Genomic DNA, 23,832 nt, shown 5'->3' on the forward strand with positions numbered 1-23,832 from the left:
TTGTGAAACTTTTTGACACACCCATTTCCTTCCGCCCCGCTCAAACCGTTAGATTTTTTAAATATACACTGTTCTGTATGTACTTAACCTTTAACTACCCACGCATCAAGTTATAACATAACTACACGCGTGGCGTACTTTGTACGCCACAAGAAAATACACTTAAAAACAGCGGATTTGTTTAATTTTTTTTGAAAAAATACACTTAGTTGTTTGTTATAAACCTTATTCGGCATCAGTGAATACTTGGAGTTCCTTTTCAGTAAGCCAATTGGGATTTATAACTGGAATCATGGAATAACTGGATTCCATGATAAATAAAATTACGAATAAAAAATTTTTTTAAATGTGATTTTTTACAGGAGAAAAATTATTTTTTACAAAGAAAAATATATTTTTTGCCATAATGACTAAAAAACAATTAAAATATGTACTTAAATTACGACTTATAGTAATATAATCCTGGGGTATATTGTCCACCACCGGAAACAACAAATAATAAAATGTAAATTACGATCTTTCCAGAACGCCGATTATAACGAAACTAAAACCAAATTGTAAAGCACATTCCAGTGATAGGTTAGAAAAATAAGCAAGGTCAAAAATTAAATTTTTAAATATATTTCCAGTAGAATTCTTATATCTGGCGTACAAAGTACGCCAGCGCGTGTAGTTAAAGGTTAATTTACCTTACCTTAATCTGACAATTTCGAGTTTTTCTACGCATAGATTTTTTTCTGACCCCTTTAACGAACTTCCCTGTATTAAGAACCAATATATACGGTGAGGCAGATAACTGGCCTATTAGACATATCTCGAGAACTAAAGGCAACAGAATCATGAAAATTGGAATAAAGGGGTTTTGAAGGATGATCTATTAAACGAAAATATTTTTATCTCTTTGCAACTTCCGGTTATACTGGAAGTTGCTTATAACTTCGTTTTTTAAAATGGGACACCCTGTATATTTTTACATTTTGGGATTCTCCTCGATGTCTTCTTTCTTAAAATATGAGATTTTGTAATATTATACAGGGTATTTTAAAAGATAATTACGTTGTTTTAATAATTTCGTAGCAATATTCACACCCTGTAGAATTGTAGTAGTTTGACATCTAAAACTCTACTTACGCTCAAATGATTTTTAATATACTCTACTATTGTTAAGAATCATTAGTATAGCTAAATTTTTAATTTTAGTATACAGGGTTGGTCGAAACTCGGAATGAGTATTTTCTGAGTTTTCTTAAATAGAACACCCTGTATTTTTGTATTGTAGTGAAATGATATTTTATAGTACTTTTTTATTTCTTAAGCATTCCCTATACCTAACTGCTTTAATTTGTGAGTTATTGGTTATTCACATTGGTGATACTCAATCCCAAATAATTTTTCAGAAATAAATACATATTAATCCAGACTGGTCCTTAAAATTAGCAATAATGGTTTAATTATCAAAATATCTACGTAGTTAAGATTGTTGGTGCGATTAACAATTAAGCACAAACTAAAGCAGTTAGGTATAGGGAATGCTTAAGAAATAAAAAAGTACCATAAAATATCATTTCATTACAATACTAAAATACAGGGTGTTCCATTTAAGAAAATTCAGAAAATACTCATTCCTAGTTTCGACCAACCCTGTATACTAAAATTAAAAATTTAGCTATACTAATGATTCTTAACAATAGTAGAGTATATTAAAAATCATTTGAACGTAAGTAGAGTTTTAGATGTCAAACTACTACAATTCTACAGGGTGTTAATTTTGCTACGAAATTAATAAAAAAACGTAAATATCTTTTAAAATACCCTGTATAATATTACAAAACCTCTTATTTTAAGAAAGAAGACATCAAAGAGAATCCAAAAATGTAAAAATATATAGGGTATCCCATTTAAAAAAACGAAGTTATGAGCAACTTCCGGTATAACCGGAAGTTGCAAAGAGATGAAAATATTTTCCTTTAATAGATCATCTTTCAAAACCCCTTTATTCCAATTTTCATGATTCTGTTGCCTTTAGTTCTCGAGATATTTCTAATAGGCCCTTTATTTGCCTCACCCTGTATAGTAGGGGTACATTTGCAGGGTACAAGGTTTATCCCCATAATTGAGCTCCCCTACCATAATAGTTGGATCGTTTGGACAATATTTGTATTAGTAAATTCAAATACATTCAAATACACCGTAAGATGTGTTCTAATGTATAGATTTACAGATATACAGGGTGAAACAAAAATCCTGGTCATAAATTAATACACATTCTGGGACCAAAAATAGTTCGATTGAACCTAATTTACCTTAGTCCAAATGTGCACAAAAAAAATTACACCCCTTTGAAGTTACAAAATGAAAATCGATTTTTTTCAATACATATCGAAAAGTATTATAGATTTTTTATTGACAACGGACATGTGTCATTCTTATGGCAGCAATATCTTAATAGTTATTTATGATATAAGTGTTAAAAGTACACGTTTAAAGCAAGCATGTGAAAGTTTGCAGAATGAGCAATAGCGAGTTCTGCAATTCACATGAGTGCCTTAAAAATGTACTTTTTAACACGCATATCATACAATATTTTTTCTACAAACGTAATTACAGGACAGTTTCTACAAAAACTTTTACTTGAACTTGACTGACATTCCATTTTTATATTTTTTTGACATTACACCAAAATTGTCTATACGGTCAATACGAACTGCAGTGCCTTAAAAATATTTTAAAGCACTGGTGCCTTAAAGTAGCATTTTTAACGCACGCATGGAGTGCTAAAAATTGCATTTTTAACACGGTTGTAGAAAATAGTATATTGTGCAACAAGTGCAGAAAGGTACTAATTTCTCACGAGTTTGAAAAGTTGTGGTACGAGCGCAAGCGAGTGCCGCAATTCAAACGAGTGAGAAATTACCTTTCTGCACGTGTTTCACACTATACTTTTTCTACAAGCACAGTTTTTCCTAAAAATAAAAATCACAATTTCCAAACGACGATTAATTATAATAGGTACCTATGTGATAAATTTTAAACTGTATTTAATTAATACCTACTAATCAATTTAAATTCCTTATACCTAAATAAATTGCACAGAAATCAGTTAAAAAATTAATGCACTGCCTTAATTTGTTTAAATTTAAACAATTATTACACATTATTGACATTATATTTACGCAGGCACGGATTTACACAAAACCTACTTCATTCGACGTCTCTTGCATAGGTTGCTAAATCCTTATTGGTTATTTGATAATTATAAAATGTTTAATAAGAATAAAATTGTAAAATAAAACAGTTGTAAAATCCATAATTTAGTTTCTATGCTATAGTTAAATATAATAATTGTCTTATAGGTTATATATTTGTCTAAAGTTTAACCACGGATGTAAACAGAATATAACGTTACTCAGAATGCGGTAGTCCACGGATGTAAACAGAATATAACGTTACTCAGAATGAGGTAGTCAACTGTGCAGAAAAGAACTTTGCGGCACAGAAACGTCACTTTGCGGCACAGAAACGTCACTTTTCTGCACACTAATGTCAAATATCTTATACTGTGCGAAAATATCAAGTTTGCTAACATAAAACCGTGCAGAAAAGTGCACTTTGAATAGTGGTTGTAGAAAAACAAAATTATCGTGAAATTTGTGAACTCTATAAAAATTGTATGTGAGTTTTGTTCCCTTAAACCCCCCTAAACTTTTGTGTACGTTCCAATTAAATTATTATTGTGATACCATTAGTTAAACACACTGTTTTTAAAAGTTTTTTGCCTTCCAGTACTTTTTCGATAAGTAAGTGTTTAATAAGATATTTTTAACTATTTATAATGGGAAATAAGCCACAATATAAATAGTTAAAATTGTAAAAATGCCACAAGAAAATAGCTTCAGAACAACATTAACATATTTTTAATATTTTGAAAGTTTGGGAGGGTTTAAGGGAACAAAACCGCATACAATTTTTATGGGTAATACAAATTTCACTGCTGTTATTTTTTTAAAATGAATTTTCAATAAAAAATTTCTAATGGTTAAAATCTTTAATAGTTAATAGAAAAAATCTTCAAAATTTTCATTTTGTAGCTTCAAAGGGCTGAAACTTTTTTATGTGTACATATTATACTAAGGTAAGTTAGGTTCAGTCGAACTATTTTTGTTCCAGAATATGTGATTTAATTTATGACCTGCCTTTTTGTTACACCCTGTATATTTTCATAAATTTCAGGAAATTCGAGAGACACTTCTTTCTACAATCTTGTAAAACAACGGACCAATGGAAAAGGAGTGGACTTTGTGTTAAATTCATTATCTGGAGAACTATTCCAGATGTCTGTAGAATGTTTAGCAAATGAAGGATCATTCCTGGAGATTGGAAAAGTAGATCTTCTTATGGGATCTTCTATTGATACAGGAATTTATTTAGATAACTGCAGTTTCCACGGAGTAATGGTAGACAAATTGTATAATAGCACTGAACTTAAAAAACAATTACACAAATTAATTCAAGACGGTAAGATTATGTTTTATTTTTTGTGTATGCTTTATAGTTTTATAGATCCGGTCAAAGTTATCTATACTTATTCTGTTTGAATTTTACTTAAAAAAAATTTATACAACCATGTTAATTGTTTAAAATTAAAGCTCTGATAGAAAAAAGAAATAGAAAAAAGAAATAAAAAAAATATAAAAAAATATAAAAAAAAAATACATAAAAAAACAAAAGGAAAAAAATAAACTAAATAAAAAAAATAAAAAAATAATAAAAAACAGAATAAAAAACTTAGTATTAGTAATACATAGTTTTAAATTTAGATACTAAGCATATATTTTGTAAAAGAGAGAACTGAAAACACATTGACTGGCCAGTTGGTTGCTTAAACCAGTGCCAATAAAACACAAACACACACACTTTTTGAAGTTATACTTCTTTAGGCGCTATAGGGAGTGAATGTAAATATGCGCAAATTCATCAAAAATGTTGGTCCTGGGCGCAGATGCGTTATACGTTTTCTCTGATTGGGTGTTCAAATGACACTTAGTTTTAGTTTTATCGCCGACCGTCACTTCAGTCATTCATCATTGTACTCATTTGCCCTCATCTGCAGCTATAAAGTACCACTTTATTGAACTGAAAGAAAAATTGTACTTTACCTGCCGCGATTATTAATCAATTAACCGACATTGAATGTAAGTGGCCGATGGCAGTAATCGATTATTTATTTGAGTGAAATTAAAATTTATTTATTTTAATTATTAAAAATATTTTACACAATTTACGTTAATATTATTTAAATTTATGTCAAAAAGTGAAATTCCGTAGTATTTTGTAATTATATTCATACAAAATAAATCAAAACTTCACCGATTTAATAATTAGTCATAATTCATTCGAAACATCAAGGGAAAAGCATCTGCGGAGGGATACAGTTCATAAATAATGACGTACCTATTACCGTTATTTTTAATTTTTGGAATTATTTTAAGTATTAAAGTTAGTTTAATATTTAAATAAAAATGCAATTAAACTCTTTAAAATATATTTTTTATTTCGTTGAAATCATAATAATAAAAGTATAATTTCTTACGTGCGTACAAAGTACACACACTCTTTTTTTTAGCTTTTTATTACGTTAATTTTTATATCTGAACTTTTTGATTATTATTTCATTTTTTCTAAACTTTCTTTTACTCAGTTTAAATTTTAAGATACTATATTATAAAATATTTCTAATTTTTTTCCAATTTGTGACTTTTTGTTTCAATAGCTTTTTCTATTCTTTCTACCTTGCAATGTTTGTGTAAACATTCACTCTTACCGTGGATATATCACGAAACATTCATTCTATCTACGTGTTTATTGTGTTAGATTATATTATATTGTTGCTTTCTGTACATGAAGAAAAAATTACCGAGCGATGATGGCAAGAATATTGTACAGGTCAACTAAATAGTGAAAATAAAATATTGATAAATAAAACGAAAAATGGGTTCGACAACATAACCGAATCAATGAAACTGGAATACAAATGGAAGAACTAGAGGAAGCTTTGAGTAAAATTAAAGTAGGTAAAAAACAACAGGATATAATCAGCTAGATGCAGAATTATTAAAATTTCTACGACCAAATGGAAAGAAAGAATTGCTGGAAATACTAAATATGACATGGAAAACTAAAAAGATTCCATCGGAGTGGAACATCACAATCATCTTGGCAATACATAAAGAAGGAGATGCTATGGTTTGCGAAAATTATAGAGGAATATCAATCTCTCTTATGCGTAGGTCTAAAATTATACGAAATAATAATAGAAAGTAAATTACGTAAGATAATAAAACCAAGACTAGCAGATGCACAAAGTGGATTTAGACCAGCGCACAGTGTAGAAGACCAAAATTTTACTTTGCAACAAACAAATGAAAAAGCTGTAGTCAAAAATGAAGAAATCTATTGAGCATTCTTAGATATGAAAAAGGCGATTAATATAGTGGAGAAGACAGGAATCTGACAGAGCCTAGAGAACAAGAATGTAGATGAAGAACTGTTGAAAGTGGTATGTAGTCTGTATGAAAATACTAATAACCAAGTAAGAACAAGAAACAGAACTTCAAAAATTTTTAAAAATAACGATGGTGTCAGATAGGGTGGTGTATTGATCCCATTGTTGTTTTTAAGCGTGATGGACGAAGTAATAAAAGCTTACCGGCCAAAAACAAAAAAATATATTGCAGGATACAGAAACACACAAGTAGTGAAGGTAGAAGTATGTGTTTTGGCAAAGGATATAAAACAGAAAAAGATCTTCAAAATAACATGACAATGTGGACAGAAGAACGAAAATCATACAACTTGAGAATAAACACCGAAAAAACTGAAGTGATGGTAGCAACAAAAAACAAAACAACAATAAGCATTAACATTGAAGGAAATAGACACGAACAGATTGAAGTTTACAAGTATTTAGGGATAAGTTTGTACAATGAAGGGACACAAGAAGACGAGATTGGTGCCAGAATAAATTCAGCAAGTAGAATATAGCATGAACTATACAAAAACTTCTTGAATAGAAAATAAATCACAACAAAAACAAAAATGATTGTATACCAAACAGCGTACCAACCTGTATTAACCTACATGGCAGAAAACTGGATACTCGACGAAAAACAAACAAAGCTACTGCAAGCAAGTGAAACAAAATACTTGAGGAAACTGCTAAGTGTTAGAAGAACAGGCAGAAGAAGAAGGAGGGAAGACATAGAGTGAGGCGAAGAAACCTAGGGACAAAAATGAGTGGCGTAAATTTGTAGAAAAAATTGAAAAAATGTCCATAGCTGGACACCTTCGGGTATAAGAGATTTTGGATTATGTATGCATGTATGCGATGTACATACGATGACCTCTATAAAAAGCATATGAGCCATCAAAAGGGGTGTATGGATATGTACGACCAATCCAGAACCAGCTGGTTTCTCCCCTTCGCATTGAATATGTATATTACACATACAAGATAAGAAGCAGGAAGACTGTATGAAGCTGTATTTCTCTCTCTCCTATGGCGCTACCGCTACAGCGGTACAAGTTTCCCCCTCCAAGTATCTCTGTCACTAGCTGCTCTACACCAGTTATCTACCCTCAATATCTCTTTCTTCTTCTTTTTGTAGTGCCTATCCGTTTTGGATGTTGGCCACCATCATGGCGATCTGTACTTTGCACACTGCTGCTCTGAAAAGATTTGTAGTGGTTGTGTTGAACCACGTACGTACATTTTTCAGCCACGAAATCCTTCGCCTTCCTGGTCCTCGCTTTCCCTCTAATTTTCCCTGTAAGTTGCAGCAGTCCATATCTTTCACTGTTCCTCATGATGTGACCGAGGTATTCGATTTTGGCTGTTTTTATTTTGATTAACAGCTCTTTTCCTTTTTGCATTCTCAGCAAAACACTCTCATTAGTAATGTGGTAGGTATAAGATATCTTCAGGACTTGACGATAAAGCCACATCTCAAAAGCCTCAATTTTCTTGCAGGTGGCGTCTGTGAGAGTCCACGACTCAACTCCGTACAACAATATAGGAAAGATATAACATCGTAGTAATTTGACTTTTATGGATATCGACAAATCATGACATTTGAAAAACTTTGACATTTTTTGAAATGCAGATCTTGCTTTCTCTATCCTACATTTGATTTCTATGGAATGGTCCCAATTTTCATTGACGTTCGTACCAAGGTGGGTATATGTTTTTACTCTTTCTATTTGTTGACCATTCACACTGATTCGTCCAAATTACTGTTTGTTCTTAGAGATAATCATACATTTTGTTTTCTTAGTGTTTAGTGAAAGTCTGTATCTCTGACTGACTTCTGCGATTCTGTTCATTAACTCCTGTAGGGCTTCAGAACTGTCAGGGAATACTACAGTGTCGTCTGCGTATCTTATGTTATTGATACATTCTCCGTTAATTCGAATTCCGGCTTCAACATCATCCACTGCTTCTTGAAAGATTTCCTCAGAGTAGATGTTAAACAGCAGTGGGTATAGTATACATCCCTGACGGACCCCACGTTTGATTTTGATATCGTCGGATCTTCCTGCCTCTGTCCGGATAGAGGATTTTTGATTCCAGTACAGATTGCTGATAATCCTTAAATCACAGGTGTTAATTCCAATATTGGTTAATATCTCCATCAGCTTGTCGTGCTTTACTGTATCGAACGCTTTATGGTAATCAATGAAACATGCATAAATATCGCAATTTATACTTCTCTTTAATATCTCTTTAATAAAGCTATATTTAAAACAAGTAAAAATAAAACAGAGAATAGCATATACATTTAATTTTTTAAATCAGTACTATTTACAAATTTACATAATATGATACTGAAAAACGGGAAAAAACCATTATCTAAGGTTGATAATAAGTTGTATACTAAAATTCAACAATTAGCTATACTAATAATTTTCTAACAATATAGTGTAGGAAACAGAGGTTGAACATCGCAAAATGAACAAAAGTCCGGTTTTATTTTTTTTATGGTATATCAAGGGGTGCGTATTATGAGACAATTTTTTCTTAAAAAATTTCGCACCGGAACCCCCTTTTCATCCCTTTAAAGGGGGTACTTTGTGGTTTTTGCGAAAAGTAGCGCTTCCTGTACATTTTGCAAAAAATTTATTTAATAGTAAAATGAAGAGGACTATATTTCCTACTATTTGTTTCCCGACAGCATATGTCTATCACCCACCGTTTAGCGGAAGTGACGCCCCAAAGTTGACACATTTTTAAAAAAGATGTTTTAAATTGAAACACAATAGTATATTTAATTATGTATTACTTTTTTTAGGTATCGATGACGGAGTTGTTAAGCCACTTCCCCTAAAAATATTTGAATTAGAAGAGATTGAATCTGCATTTAGGTACTTAGCAAGTGGAAAAAACGAAGGAAAAGTCGTAGTTAATATGAGAAAAGATGGATCATCAAAACCTATATCAGTTCCTGCAATACCACAAATCTTTTTCTATCCCGAAAAAGTGTATATAATTGTCGGAGGATTGGGAGGAATGGGATTAGAATTAGCGCATTGGTTGTTTTCAAGAGGCGCTCGAATAATTATTTTAAATGGCAGAAGAAATATTTGGTCCAAGTATCAAAAATTGAGTATGAATATATGGGAATCACTGAAATATAAAGCCATCATTGATCTTTCTGATACTACTACCATGGCCGGAGCTGAGAACCTGTTATTGGAGGCTCAGAATTATGGACCAGTTGGAGGTAAGAGCATGATATAAAATAGACCTGGATCTCGCGTACCAATAAAAACTTTATTAATAGCAAGCTGAAAATTTGTTAATAGCTTAACGGTACCTTGTCGGACAAACTTTGATGTATGTGAACACTGGAACAGGGAAAGCTTTAATTGTGGAACAGGTTAAAAATTTGGAACGTCAGACTACGAAAACGTTCCATGTATTTTGTCGGACAGAACTTCCAGTTGACTTGTTACCATTTCATTAAACTCTCATGCAAAAATCAGACTGGTGTTTACCACCAACTGGCATTTTAACGACGTTCTACACCTTCGTTGCGGGGTATGCCTCTCAGAGGAAAGGAGGGAAACTTATATGCAAGCAAAAGTTGGTAACAATGCATTTATAGCAGAATACTCAAATTTAATGTTTCAGTATTGAATACTTTATAAAAATAAATTCTAATAAATGACGGGGAAATTACGGAATAAATTACGGAATTAATAATAATAAATAAATTAAAAATAAATGGTACGGTAAACAATCCTAATTTTTTAATATGTTATTCCTTACAAAAAAACTTTTCATTTAAGCACAAATAATTAAAAATCTTAAATTTGGGTCAACAGTTATTAACTTTTTAAGAATTCCCGTAAGAGCCCATGTTTAAACTTAACTTTGACCCTTATTAGTAATTAAACGGCACGGTAAAACAATTTTTAAAAAATCAAGTCTTAGTTTTTTTAAGTAAACTATAACATACTAAAATTTCGTGCAAATCCTTAATTCTTTGCCGAAGGTGTAGAACGTCGTTAATGAGTGGAACACGAAGAACATGTCAAATGACAGGAATCATGTTTGTTAGTAATAGCAGTCTGATTTTTTCATGAGAGTTTAATGAAAGGGTAACAAATCAATTGGATGTTCTGTGCGACAAAATACATGGGACGTTTTCGTAATCCGTCGTTCAAAATATTTAAACTGTTCCACAATTAAAACTTCCCCTGTTCCAGTGTTTCCGTACATCAAAATTTGTCGGAATAGACACCGTTATGCTATTAACAAATTTTTAGCTTTATATTAATTAACTTTTTTTGGTACACGGGATCCAGGCATAAAATATAGTAAATTAGGGATTACCCAAATTTTTTTATCAATACATATTGTTATGATCTGCTTTCTATTACATTGATATTAATTATTATTTATTTGATTAATTATTTAATTGTCGCAAATCATACATAAAAATTAATAAAAAAATCTCAGGGTGCCTTTTTATAATATAAAAAAGTCTAAATCATCTTATGTTATACTTATCTTCTCTCGTGGTTTCAGTATCTCTTAGTTGATCCTTATCGGGATAAAATAGGAAAAGGAAATAAATAGAAAAATCATAAATACACACATACAAATACCTTTATTATCAAAAGCAATGCCCTGTAAATTTATCAATCAAATCCTGTGGGCATTACTGTCCAAAAGAAACTTTTACCATATAAATTAATCTAATTCAAACAAATATTTATCGCTTTGTTCTTGATACCATTAATAAAACAAGCTAAACAAACAAATTTGGTATTCGCAAATTACTTATACTTCATATTAAATTTTGAAATATTGGAATCTTAAATTCATATGATTTTACGTAAAAAAAATTAACTTCTGATTACAAAAAAAAACTATCACATAGGTTATTGACTGACCTTTTTGATTCACACACAATGATGTCTCCTCTTGACCCAAACAGCTCCTCCTTGTTGATTGTGTTAGGCTACCAATCAAAGCCCTCTCCGTTCTCAGCAAACAATCCAGCAGGATACCAGCAATTATTTCTCCAAAACACAAGCCAGGCCTCTTTTTGCCAGTACTCGTCCAATAAACTCCAAAAATCTCTCCTCTCTTTCACTCAAACATAATCTCCTGAGACCCAAGTATCTTTTTTACTTGGTGTCACAAATAATTTTAATAACGATAATTCTTGTAACTTACTCTCTTGGACTTTACAGAATCAAAGAGGTATTTCTTCTCGATTTTATTTGTCTCTCGTTCCACTTTTCGGCTACTCTTACTATCAAACACAACCACTAGTACTTGCTTCTGAACTACTCACGAAAACTTTTGACTGCTCTTCACGGCTGCCGGTAACACAATAATCCCTCTTTCCAAAACTATCTGAAAATTCAAACTTCTCTCCTTCCCATTCTTTTTTCTTTCGAATCACCCACTTATACTTTCAAAATATTCCTACCATCATAATAATTATTTTTGGGAAATTCTACAAAATTTACTCGGGGTTAAACAAAAAGAGATTAAAATTACAAACTTTCTTTACCTTAATTTTCTAAGAACTAATAGTTACATCTACCTGTGGTTTTACATTTCCCGTAAACAATCTGTTTAAAATAATAATCCTAAATAACTTTCACTTCACTTTTATTTACAAATGTTTTTAATATTCTTCATGGAAAGATTCATTAAGGAGAAACCACCTTGCGTGAAAGCTAACTTCTAATAAATACTTACAAATCAATGTACAGGGTGTATCAAACTTATGTGCCCGCGTTATATTAAAAAAATTAAATTTTTATTCTATCTTTGATTTCCAAATTGATACACAATAATATATTATCTACTTTACTATTCTACTTGGGAAATAAGCCACAATTTCATTTAGCATAATTATTAGAGCGGCTAGATTCTTCTCTTTTGCTATCTGTTTCTTTCAGGACTATACTTGAATCTTATATATTTCACTGAACTCTATGTTCATTGTCCCATGTGTGTTGACATATTTGAGACCTATCATCTGTCTAATTCTCTATTTTTAATATAAGACTGATGTTCACTTATTCTAACGTTTAATGGTCTTGATATTTCACCTAAATAAAATTGTTCGTATTAACAAGGTATTTTATAAATACAATTCTTTGTTCTTTCTTGTTCATAATAAGGTTTAGTTTTAGATAAAATAGATCTCAATGGGTTTGTTGTTTTGAATGTTGTTGAAATGTTGAATTTATTTCCTATTGTTTTTCAACGAAGTTGTACTGATAGAAAAATGTAATTAAGAAGTCGATCCATGATGCAGATAAAAGTAAAGGTAATGATGATGACGTGTGAACGGTTTACAAGATATTTGATTATGCCAGATACCTAAGCAAAAATAGTAACTTCGATTCATTTGTTTTATGTACAACTATTTAAAGGTATATTTTTATAACTATTAGGTAACTATTAGGTGATATTTTTAGGTATCTTCAATGTAGCTCTTGTGCTACGTGATGCTCCTGTCTACCAACAAACAACACAAATGTTCGAAGACGTATGCCGACCAAAAATATCATCAAGTAAAAACATGGACGTTTTAACCCGCAAAATGTGCCCGCAACTAGATCATTTTGTTATGTTTTCTTCAGTAGTGGCCAGTAGAGGTGTAATGGGTCAAACAAATTATGGTTATGCTAACTCAGCTCTCGAAAGACTTTGCGAACGAAGAAAGAGAGATAAGCTACCTGGTTTAGCAATCGAATGGGGTCCAGTGGCAGATGTAGGCGTACTTGTGACTGAAAAATTCAATACAAAGGTAAGATTTATTTGATTAATCGTTTTAATGTCATTGTATGAACTATATTGCATTTAGTTACCTTTATGGAGTGAAAACCAGGACAATGTTCAGTCCAATGTGACGTTGGATAAATTGTTAGTTGTTAATTAAGGGTAATACCCCTCAACTAAACTCCTAGCTCCAAGGAACAAACTGCTTCTCTCCAGATATAAGGATATTTCAACTTATCGACTTGGTCAAATGTAAACTATGCATCTGTTTTTTACTTACAGTATGTCATCTCGTTCTTCGGTTTCGTTTGATTTCTCCCAACCGTTGGTACTCTTTCCACAAACACCAAACAAGGTTTTAAACAAATTCTACTTTTTTTAAACTCGTATAATTAACACCGTCATATGTAAAAAATAAACTGGAGTCTGGTCTTCGGCTCTTCAAATAACAATACCTTTTTCTTCTCCTGGCAGGTTTCCACATCAAGTCCTCTATCCTCTTTCTTTTTCTAAACCAATCAGATCGCTTACATACCCCTTCTCATTCCAGCCTTTTTTTACCAATAAAATTCGATATTTTTCCAAAAAAACCCTGACGCATCAACCTACAACTGCTTAATAGAAGGTCTTAAACTTTCTCAACTGACAAGGAAAAAACGATAACATGACAAATCACTAATCCTTCGGCTTTATACCTTTGATAATGCTTTGTGGTATGCTTCACAATAGAAAAGCATCTCATCATTTTATAAAGAATTTTGTATACAAAATGTATATTTCGTTGGTTTGGAAGAAGAACGTAACAAGTCGAAAAGTTCTAATTTTCAGGAGCGACGTTTTAAAATTTTAATGTGCTAGTTTTAATTATAATTTTGGTAAAATAAGAGGTAAAATCTTTTACAATATTAAAGAGGCAGTTATTATCATTTAAATATAAATAGAAAGACCTTTCTTGTTTTCACCTTTTTACCTGTAATTAGCATTAGTAACAGTTTTTCCCAAAATTTGTTGAAATGTTACTGTATTGCTCATAATAATTATATATAAATGCACATATCCTGTAAGGAATACTTACCTAAGACGAAATGAACTGTCTTGCATTAAATATTATATACAAAATCCCCAAAAAAATACGTTCCTTTTTTAACTTGTAACACTGTTCGTTCTTATTCTCCAAAAAACACGTGGTAACTTCCACAACAACTGAAACACAACTATATTGCGACGCTCTTCCATAAAATGTACTGCATGGGTTTGACAAAGTCAAACTGTCATAAGTCGCCATCTAGCGGTAATTACATGAGTGCAACTTCTGACAATTTTTCCCATAATAAAGTTTAACATTTAGAGTCGGTTAGAGGGTAAATCTCAAAAATGGCAGTTTTTGAGTTGTAGCGTTCTTCTTCCAAACTTCTTTAAGCTGGTCTCTATACAAAACTGTGATTTACAAAATTGGAAAACACTTAACTTAATACCTGATTTATTACTTTAAAAACTTAATACTACTGTGTACAGGATGTTGTGAGCTCTGCCGGTCGGTGATTTTATTTTTGTCATGAATTTCTCTTTATTTTTCCATAAATTTGGAATCCTAATAATATATTACGCCAAATACCTTCCCCCTTCCTTAAGCACTTGTCAAGGCGTTGTGACACTCTAAATATTGTTAGCTTGCTGTCTCCATTGGTTGCAATCGTATTCCAGATGGATGGCTTCAAGTCTTTTAAGATTTTTCTTTCCTACCAGAATCTTCATTTGGTCTGCCCAACGTGTTAAGAGATCTTCTTCTTGGTCTTCGGCCTCCTATAATTTCCCTCCACCATCAAACTGACGTTTTATATACTAAAACTATAACATGATCAATATCATCTTCTTCTTCTTTATGTACCATGTCCTTTCAGAACGTTGATTCCCATCATAACTATCTTAATTTTATTCACTGCCACCCTAAACAGCATACTTGCATCAACACAATACCAATCTCGCAAGTTCTTCAACCATGAGGTTCTTCTTCGTCCTGGTCTGCGTTTGCTTGCTATTTTTCCTTGCATAATATTTTGCAGCAACCTGTATTTGGAACCTCGCATTACATGCCCGACATCTTTTTTTTTTCTTAATGCTTTTTATAATCTCAGTAGTCTTGCTGAGACGTTCTAGTATTGTGGAGTTTCGAATATTCTCCACCCAAGACACTTTTAAAAATTCTTCTATAGCACCACATTTCGAAAGCTTCAAAGCGATTTAGATCGATTTTATTCACAGTCCAGGACTCTACACCATAGAGTAGTACCGAGAACATGTAACAGCGAAGAAGGCGGATCCTCAATGCCAATTTTAGGTCTCTGTTACATAACACCTTGGACATCCTTCTAAAAGCGGCTCTGGGCTGCTCTATCCTAGATCTAATTTCGCCGTGACTTTCTGCCTTACAATTTAATTGCTGTCCAAGGTAAATGATTTTATCAACTTGCTCAAATATGATATTATTTACGCATATAGACGGTTTTTGTTCCAATGCGGAACGTCCACATTCCGCAAATTATTGATGACTTCATCGTTCACAATTATTCCTTCTTGTTTTTCAGAAGCTACATTTTTAAAAATTCTTTTGGAGTAAACGTTGAAAAGAAGGGGTGACAAGAGGCATCCCTGTCGTACTCCTCTTTTAATATTAAGAGCCTGTGATTCCACACCATCTACTAAAACTGATGTTGTTTGATTCCAATATAAATTTGCAATTATTATTCGAACATCTCTGCCGTCCAAGACAATGTCTTTTAGAACAATATAGAATGCTTAAAACAATCAAATGCCTTTTGGAAGTCAATAAAACAACATCATCATTTATGTAAATTGTTAAAAATTAACTAAAAATTATTTTTATTTCTTAGTCATTCGGTAACTTACTCCATCAAAAACCAGAAAGCTGCTGGAAAGCTTTAGAACAATTTATGATTTTGGGTGCTGCAACTTGCATGAGTTGCGTTTACAAAAATAATCAAGAGGAAGCTAAAAAAGAGAAAACGCCTATTGATATAGTAGCCAATATTCTAGGAATTGCTAATATAGGTAAGACATCATTTTTGTCCTGCGAGGATCTTTTGACAATATCAATGCACAAGACTTTATTTTTACCCATCCAAATAGGCCTGGATCCCGCGTACCAAAAAAAGTTTATTAATAGCAAGCTAAAAATTTGTTAATAGCTTAACGGTGTCTAGTCGAACAAACTTTGATGTACGGGAACACTGGAACAGGGAAGTTTTAATTGTGAAACGTGTCATCCTGACAAGTTTATGATTGTGAAAACTAGAAGGTTGTTTTTAAGTTTACTCAATAGCAAATATTTTAATAAGTCCGACACATAGAACATGTCAAATGACAGGAATTATATTGGTGGTAAATAGCAGTCTTATTCTTGCATAAGATGAGAGTTTAATGAAAGGGTAACAAATCAATTGGAAGGTCTGTCCGACAAAATACATGGAACGTTTTCGTAGTCTGACGTTCGAAACCTGTAAACTGTTCCACAATTAAGACTTCCCCTGTTCCAGTGTTCCCGTATATCAAAATTTGTCCGACTAGACACCGTTAAGCTACTAACAAATTTTCAGCTTGCTATCAATAAACTTTTTTTGGTACGCAGGATCCAGTCCTATATTATTTAATACGTTACTTGTTCGATATACTTATAAGCAATATTTGCTGTTTTAGATACCGTCGACAAACATAAGCCTTTTAACAATTTTGGAGTGGACTCGCTGATGGCCTCAGAAATAAAACAAATATTATATCAAGAATTTAATAAGGTTATTGAAGTAGAAGATGTAAGAAAATTAAATTTCGAAAAGTTATCTGAATTTTTAGATTCTGAGAAAAAATAACACAAAATTAGAAAATCCATATTAATAAACCTTCACACATTTTGATACTAAGGGCATATAAAAAAAATAAACCGTTACGAATATAGCTACGTTTTTTTATTTGTTTAACCTTCGGGTGACCAAGGGGGTAAATTTTGACCCCAATGCATGTTTTTATTAAATAAATTCAGAAATATTTTCAATTTAAACCCATTTACTTTTTTATCTGACTTTAAATCATTCTAGATATCCTCATATTTGGTAATAAAAAAATTCCCTATATTTAAAAAAAATATATTTTCTTAATTTGGGGTCAAAGACCCTTGGCCTTCCACATTCCAATTTTATATTAAGTAAATATCGTCAATTATGTGGAATTGTATGTAAGAAACATTCCAATATTGAAGAAAAAATGATTGTTTAACCTGTGGCGACGTAACTTAGTGTATATTTTAAAAGTTCTTTAGTTCTAAATTCAGAATGATGATTGCTGTTTTAGTTCAGTTGTAATTAAAAATATATTTTACTAATGTTTATTTATCATTTATTGATACAATAGTAACATTAAAATTACGAATACATTATTTTATTTCTTAAAACAACTTAATTTTTTGTCAACTGTCATTTTTGACTTGGGGTCATTTTTGACTTGGTGTCATTTTTGACCCCCGTTGGTCATCCGTGTAACAAAAAAAGTTTGATTATCGGAGGGTTAAATATTAGTCAGTAATTCCTCTAAAATATACCCAATTGGTTCTCTATATTCCAGAAAGCCACTGCGCATCCGCTAGGAAACATATTCTGATTCGGATTTTTTGCACAAGCTTAGTCAAAAATAGCCCCTTTTAACAAATTTGCATGTTGCCAGGTCCAAAAGTATGTCAAAATTTATTTAACTTTTTTTTTGTTTTTTCCTAAAATTATTTTTTTTGAATCGAACAAATTTTTGTTTTGTTTTTTGGATCATTCTAAACAGAAAAGGTCTTTAACCTTACGAAAAACAAGCTTTTTTTGTTACACGGATGACCAACGCGGGTAAAAAATGACCCCCGGTCAAAAATTGCCATTGACAAAAAAATTGAGGTGTTTTAAGGAATAAAATAATGTATTCGTAATTTTAATGTGAGTATTTTATCAATAAATATAAATGATAAATACACATTAGTAAAACATATTTTAATTACAACTGAACAAAAATAGGAATATAGGAAATGGTTAAATGCTCGAATATATAAATTCTACAAAGTCAAAGGCAGATATCGAGCACTGGATTTATTTAATCTTGCCCAAGTATACTTTCGCCATCTAGAGCCTCTTCAGAGGCATCTGAAAGAAGTAAAGAAAAACGTCATTGTAAAGCAAGAAAAAGTTAGAAACTTGGACAAAAAATCGAAGATGATGTGATAAAAAATTTCAATAACGTTTTAGATTTCGTCAATAAAATGAAGGTATCCTCGAATGTCATTTATTATGAAAATATTTTGGTGGCAACTTAAATTAACATATAACTACGAATACACTTAACAAAAGACAAACAGATAAATTTGAGTGCCGGGTACCACTAAGGTTCTATATTGTTACAAGATGGAAGTAGAATGAAGTATCTGAAGTATTACTTATTTGACGGAAACGGAAATGATCGAGTGATGGCTGACCGATGACAACTTGGTAAGACTATGACTGTGTAATATGTACAGTCACTACACAGTGAACTGCACATTCAAAAAAACCTATAACTGATCAAAGACCTTAAGCACGAGGAAGCAATAGGAGTAGGGCAAGAAGTGAATTTAGAGGTAATTAAAATTATTGTTAAATTATTTATTGTAGTTAAATGTGTAAGTCAGTTCCCACCTTCAAACCGGTCAGAAATGAGCTAAAATGTTAGTTGGCGACAATGTTTGTGGACATAATATGTCCACACCATAAGTAACTTCACACCATATCAACTTATTCTTATTGTTGTTTTTATTTCCCTTTCAATTTACATAAATTCAGTCAACCAGTTGTACATCATTATTCTACTCATTTCTGTCATTTTTTAAACTAACTGAAATCACATATCATATCATTCCATATCATTTTATCTTTTTAAATTTTTTAAATTTTAAATTTTATTTTTATATAAATTATACAACCATTTGGTACTTACTCTCATTTACTTTACACCATATTAACTTACCCTTAATTTTGTTTTTATTTCCCTTTTTAATTTACCTAAATTCAGGCAACCAGTTATACTTTTAATAATTCTACTGTATCTTTTTTAAATTAACTGAAATTGCATGTCATAACAGTCAAACTCCATATTTAAGCATTAATACTTTTACCTTATACATATTCTTCATTTAATAATTTTTTTTTACTTTTCTTCCATTTTTTCTTTATTCTTTTCTTCTTTTCGAACAAGTGACGTCATTACCTTGCAGGCAAAATTTTCGCTTTCAGTAGTCATAGAATTATCATAAATAATTCTATGTTATTTTTAATTTAAACGGTTTCAATCTCATTCATTTATTTAATAGTTAATTAAATTCAATAATTTAGAATTTTTGGCATATTTACAATACAAAATAACTGTATACACATAAAATTTCCTATGTAGAAGGTCTTGTCAATATTCTTTCAGTGTCAAATTTCAGTCTGTCAATTTGAAGCCAAGATGAAGACTCCATTATAGTCTCATTACATTGTATTATTATAACATTGACTTATTGTCGCCATCAATGTAACCGAAATGGCTTAATTTTTATACTGGTAAGGTCATTCGACCTACCTTATGTAGCTAGCTCCAACTACTTTGGATCTGAGATAAGTAACCACATGTTTAAATTTTTTTAACAGTCAAAATTTCAACTTTGCCTTTTTATACAGTGGTTTACTTATTTTAGGTTTTTAACCTGATGATGGATTGATTAGTCCGAAAACGTTTGTTTTGTACTAGTGATGTACCCACTCTAAGTCCAACTTGGATCTTTTTAGAAAATTTTAACAAAAATATACCATCTACCTACAAGAGAAGATTTTTACTTCCTTAGTAATTTTTTATTATGGTATAAGTACAGCCAATGAGAGGAATTCTTTCCTTTTTATTGGAATGTTTCTTACAAACAATTCCACATAATAGACGGTATTTACGGTAAAGTCGAATAAACAAATAACCCACATAACAATTTCATGTTCTTAGTAGATTCATAGAACATACTTTTCAGAAAAAGTATATACTGAGAATGTGCGTAATTACCATTGCGAATGTGCAGAGCAGATACTGAGTATATACTACATTACAGTACTTAAACGTTCTATGTATATACTTAGAATGTACCACCGCACTTCTTTTCAGTATATACCAAGAATGTTCTTTTTAGAACATTCCAAGGACGTGCTATAAACCTTCTATGTGTATACTTAGAACATACTACCGCACATCTTTTTAGTTTATACCAAGAAGGTACTTTTTAGAATATTCCAAGGAAGTGCTATAAACCTTCTATTTATATACTAAGAACGTACTACCGCACATCTTTGTATGGGAAGAATATTATATTTTTAAGAATATTCTAAGAAAGTGCTATCAAGTGCTATATTGCTTAGAAGTATGTTTTCAGCATCACCTAATCTCATCTTAGGTTCTACTGGTTCTACCAAATATCTATTTACATATTTTAATTGCAAATGAGAATGTAGTTAGTACCTACATTCTACAATATTACTTAAAAAGTAAGTACATATTTATAAATTTTAGTTATTTATATAAATGATTATATAATATTTAGCTAAACTAAACTATGCATAATAAGTCTAAAATTTATATAATACTTATACGTACTTACCTATTTAAGTAATATTGAGTTATCAAAATAGATTGTATGTATTTTGAAGCACCGCAAACAAAATAAACAGATTATGTATGTTCTTTAGTCCTAGTATGTACTACATCATTCACCTTCATTTCATCCTTAACACTGCATAGATCCATAGATGATACAAATAATGAAATAATGCCTGTTTTCTTTTTCATATTTTACGGTTTTTTCCTATCCCTTGATTCATTCAGGTAAGAATAGAAATGGTCAGAATATGATGGGGGGGGGGGGGGTTACGAATGTATTGTGGAATAACAAAATCGGTGGTCAGTGTTGCCAAACGGAGAGAAATTTCCCTTTTTGCGGGAATTTTCAACATAAAAGGTGATAAAGGGAAAAAGTTAACTCAAAAGGAAATTATTGTTCCAGTCCAAATTGTAAAATATTAAGAAAAAATCAAAATATTTGAAAATAATTCAACATATCTTCTCAGATTTTGTAAACAGGAGGGAAGTTTTTTTTATAAAAGTGGGAATTTTTAAGGTAAGTTGACGGAAAAAGCTTACTCGACGGTTGGCAACGTCAAAGCCTTTGGTTGTGCAGTTTGGCACGTTTTGGTTCTGCGAAATGGCCTATTGAATGTATCTAAATTCAAATTCCAAGGATGTAAAAATACTACTAATGATTCATGATAAACTCGAAATGGTCAAGTCATTTCAATTATGAAAACGAATTTTTAATAGTATCTATGTAAACGTTAATACAATTAATGTTTAAACTTTTTTACCCTACAACAATTTTGAAATGAAATTCGTCCAATACTACCTACATACATAAATTTTATTAATTATGTATTCTAAAAAATAACGAAGTTGATAATCTATAAGGCTAATATTATACTTCCTATACATACGAATTATTTTTAAGATATTTTAAAAGTATCTACTTATAAGTATGTGTTAAGAATATTCGATAAAGGTATATTCTAAGAATAAACTTTTACGAATATTCCGAGATCCTACGTACACGAATATACTTAGTATATTCGGTACGAGAATATACTTTAAGTATATGTAAAGAACATGAAATTTAGAATGTTTTTTAAGGTAGATGCTATGCTTGTACTACACATATACTAAAAAGAATATACTCCGACGAATGTTGGTAGTATATGCTTAGAACATGATGCGAACATCATTGTTATGTGGGAATGAGTTTAAAATTGAAAATATTTCTGAATTTATTATATAAAAACATACATTGGGGTCAAAATTCACCCCCCTTGGTGATCCTAAGGTTAATGACTTTACTCTAAAGTTGATAGTTTTTGACATGCATATAAGCGATTGAAAATTTAAAAAATGCGAAATCGGCCATTTTTAACTCTCAAAAACTATGTGAAAAACTGAAAATTTCAATATTGCCAAGGTAGGTAGATATTACTTAAACGTCGACTGATGTAATTCCGAAGAGCTTTTTGCAATACAATATCGAAAACCACAATATGTGGATTAGGCCTACAAGGAAAACCAAGATAAAAAACGCACCGCTTACTCTACCTCTAGGTGGTGTGGCAAGTTTTGTTTTTTCAAAAAGTCTATTGAAATATGCTTTACGGCGCACGTACGCCAAAAACCAAGTAGGTACCTACGAAAAAAATTATAAATACATAAATTGTAGGAAAATTTTTTAGTTTCATTTTGTACATGAATTTTTCTTTCGTAAAATGCGTTGGAAAGGAGATATTCATAAAAACTGTTATTAGGCGCCATTTTTTCAATATGGCGCCATTTCAATATTAATTTTTTTTACTATAAAACCAATTTTTTTTAAGAATAAGCACTTCAAACCAGTCAAATTTACAGATCATATAAACAATACACATACAGTTAAAATAAATTGTAAAGCGATAGCGATTAATTTTACTTAGGGTGCTAAATAGGGGGAGGTTTTCACGATTTTTTTTTACGAAAAAAAGGGACCAACTTTTATTTTCAGTGTAACTCGTTTATTTTGATGCTAGAAACTTTTGTAAAAAGCAAAAGTAAAGCTTTTTTTTAGATACTTTAAAAATGTTAATAAGCTTATCCCGACAAGTGCTTAACTTTTGGGTGATTTGGCGTTGAAATATTCGATTTGGAATTAGACGAATAAGAACGTATTTTTCATGAGCTACAACTTTACTTTTACTCAATTTATAGACTTTACTGATACACCATGGTTTTTCTTATTTTATAGGCTACACTTTTGCTAAGAATATTTTTTTCGATAAAATACTTACTTTTTGAGTTATTTGCGAAAAACTGTCTGAAAACGTAGTTTTTTTGTCGAAAAATCAATATCGAAAAGTATTGACTTACGTAAAAAACTTTATAGAACAAAAGTTGCTTATAATCTGTCAATTTATACATTTCAGGGCTTATTTTAAACACGCAATTTTCAACCCCCGAGAAGGGGTGACTGTCACCCCCCAAGTAAAAGCAACCAACGGCACAAATTCAACTTTGAAGTGGAGGGTGAGTAGAACCTAAATCCAAATTTTCATGCAATTCGGAGTTGCCCCTGAAAATTACACTCCAAAACGGTCATTTATTGGGCTACAAATTATTGAACTAATAGCGTTTTTTAATTAATTTTAATCGTCTTTTTGTGGTATCAAAGCTGAACACCTACGAGTGTATTAGCTATAAAATATGCAAAAACGAGAACCCAAAATAACCACTTCAATACTAACGTATTGAAGTGAAACTAAATTATTTGGAAGGGTAATGACTCGGAATCGATTCCAAAGTTGTTTGGTAAATTTACATAAAGTCAGCCAAAAAGCCAGTCTGTCAATCAACTTATCCAAGGGTTT

General features: G+C 31.2%; 2 protein-coding genes across 7 annotated transcripts in view; one reads left to right on the forward strand and one right to left on the reverse strand.

The window, feature by feature from the left end:
- The window catches only part of LOC126882891 (fatty acid synthase-like), an 88,669-nt gene extending 71,394 nt beyond the window's left edge, over positions 1-17,275 (forward strand). For both annotated transcript variants that reach the window (XM_050647955.1, XM_050647956.1), the window contains exons 15-19: positions 4,231-4,515; positions 9,345-9,776; positions 13,003-13,334; positions 16,198-16,375; positions 17,021-17,275. In XM_050647955.1, the coding sequence (XP_050503912.1) occupies positions 4,231-4,515; positions 9,345-9,776; positions 13,003-13,334; positions 16,198-16,375; positions 17,021-17,190 (1,397 nt within the window). In that variant the 3' untranslated portion in view covers positions 17,191-17,275. The remainder of the gene's footprint in view (positions 1-4,230; positions 4,516-9,344; positions 9,777-13,002; positions 13,335-16,197; positions 16,376-17,020) is intronic.
- Positions 1-23,832, reverse strand: part of LOC126882898 (RNA-binding protein Musashi homolog Rbp6) — a 1,676,353-nt gene that overhangs the window by 961,163 nt on the left and 691,358 nt on the right. The gene's annotated exons all lie outside the window — the stretch shown is intronic.

This window comes from Diabrotica virgifera, chromosome 4, assembly GCF_917563875.1.
Source record: "Diabrotica virgifera virgifera chromosome 4, PGI_DIABVI_V3a".
In the NCBI taxonomy this organism is placed as follows: Eukaryota; Metazoa; Arthropoda; class Insecta; order Coleoptera; family Chrysomelidae; genus Diabrotica; species Diabrotica virgifera.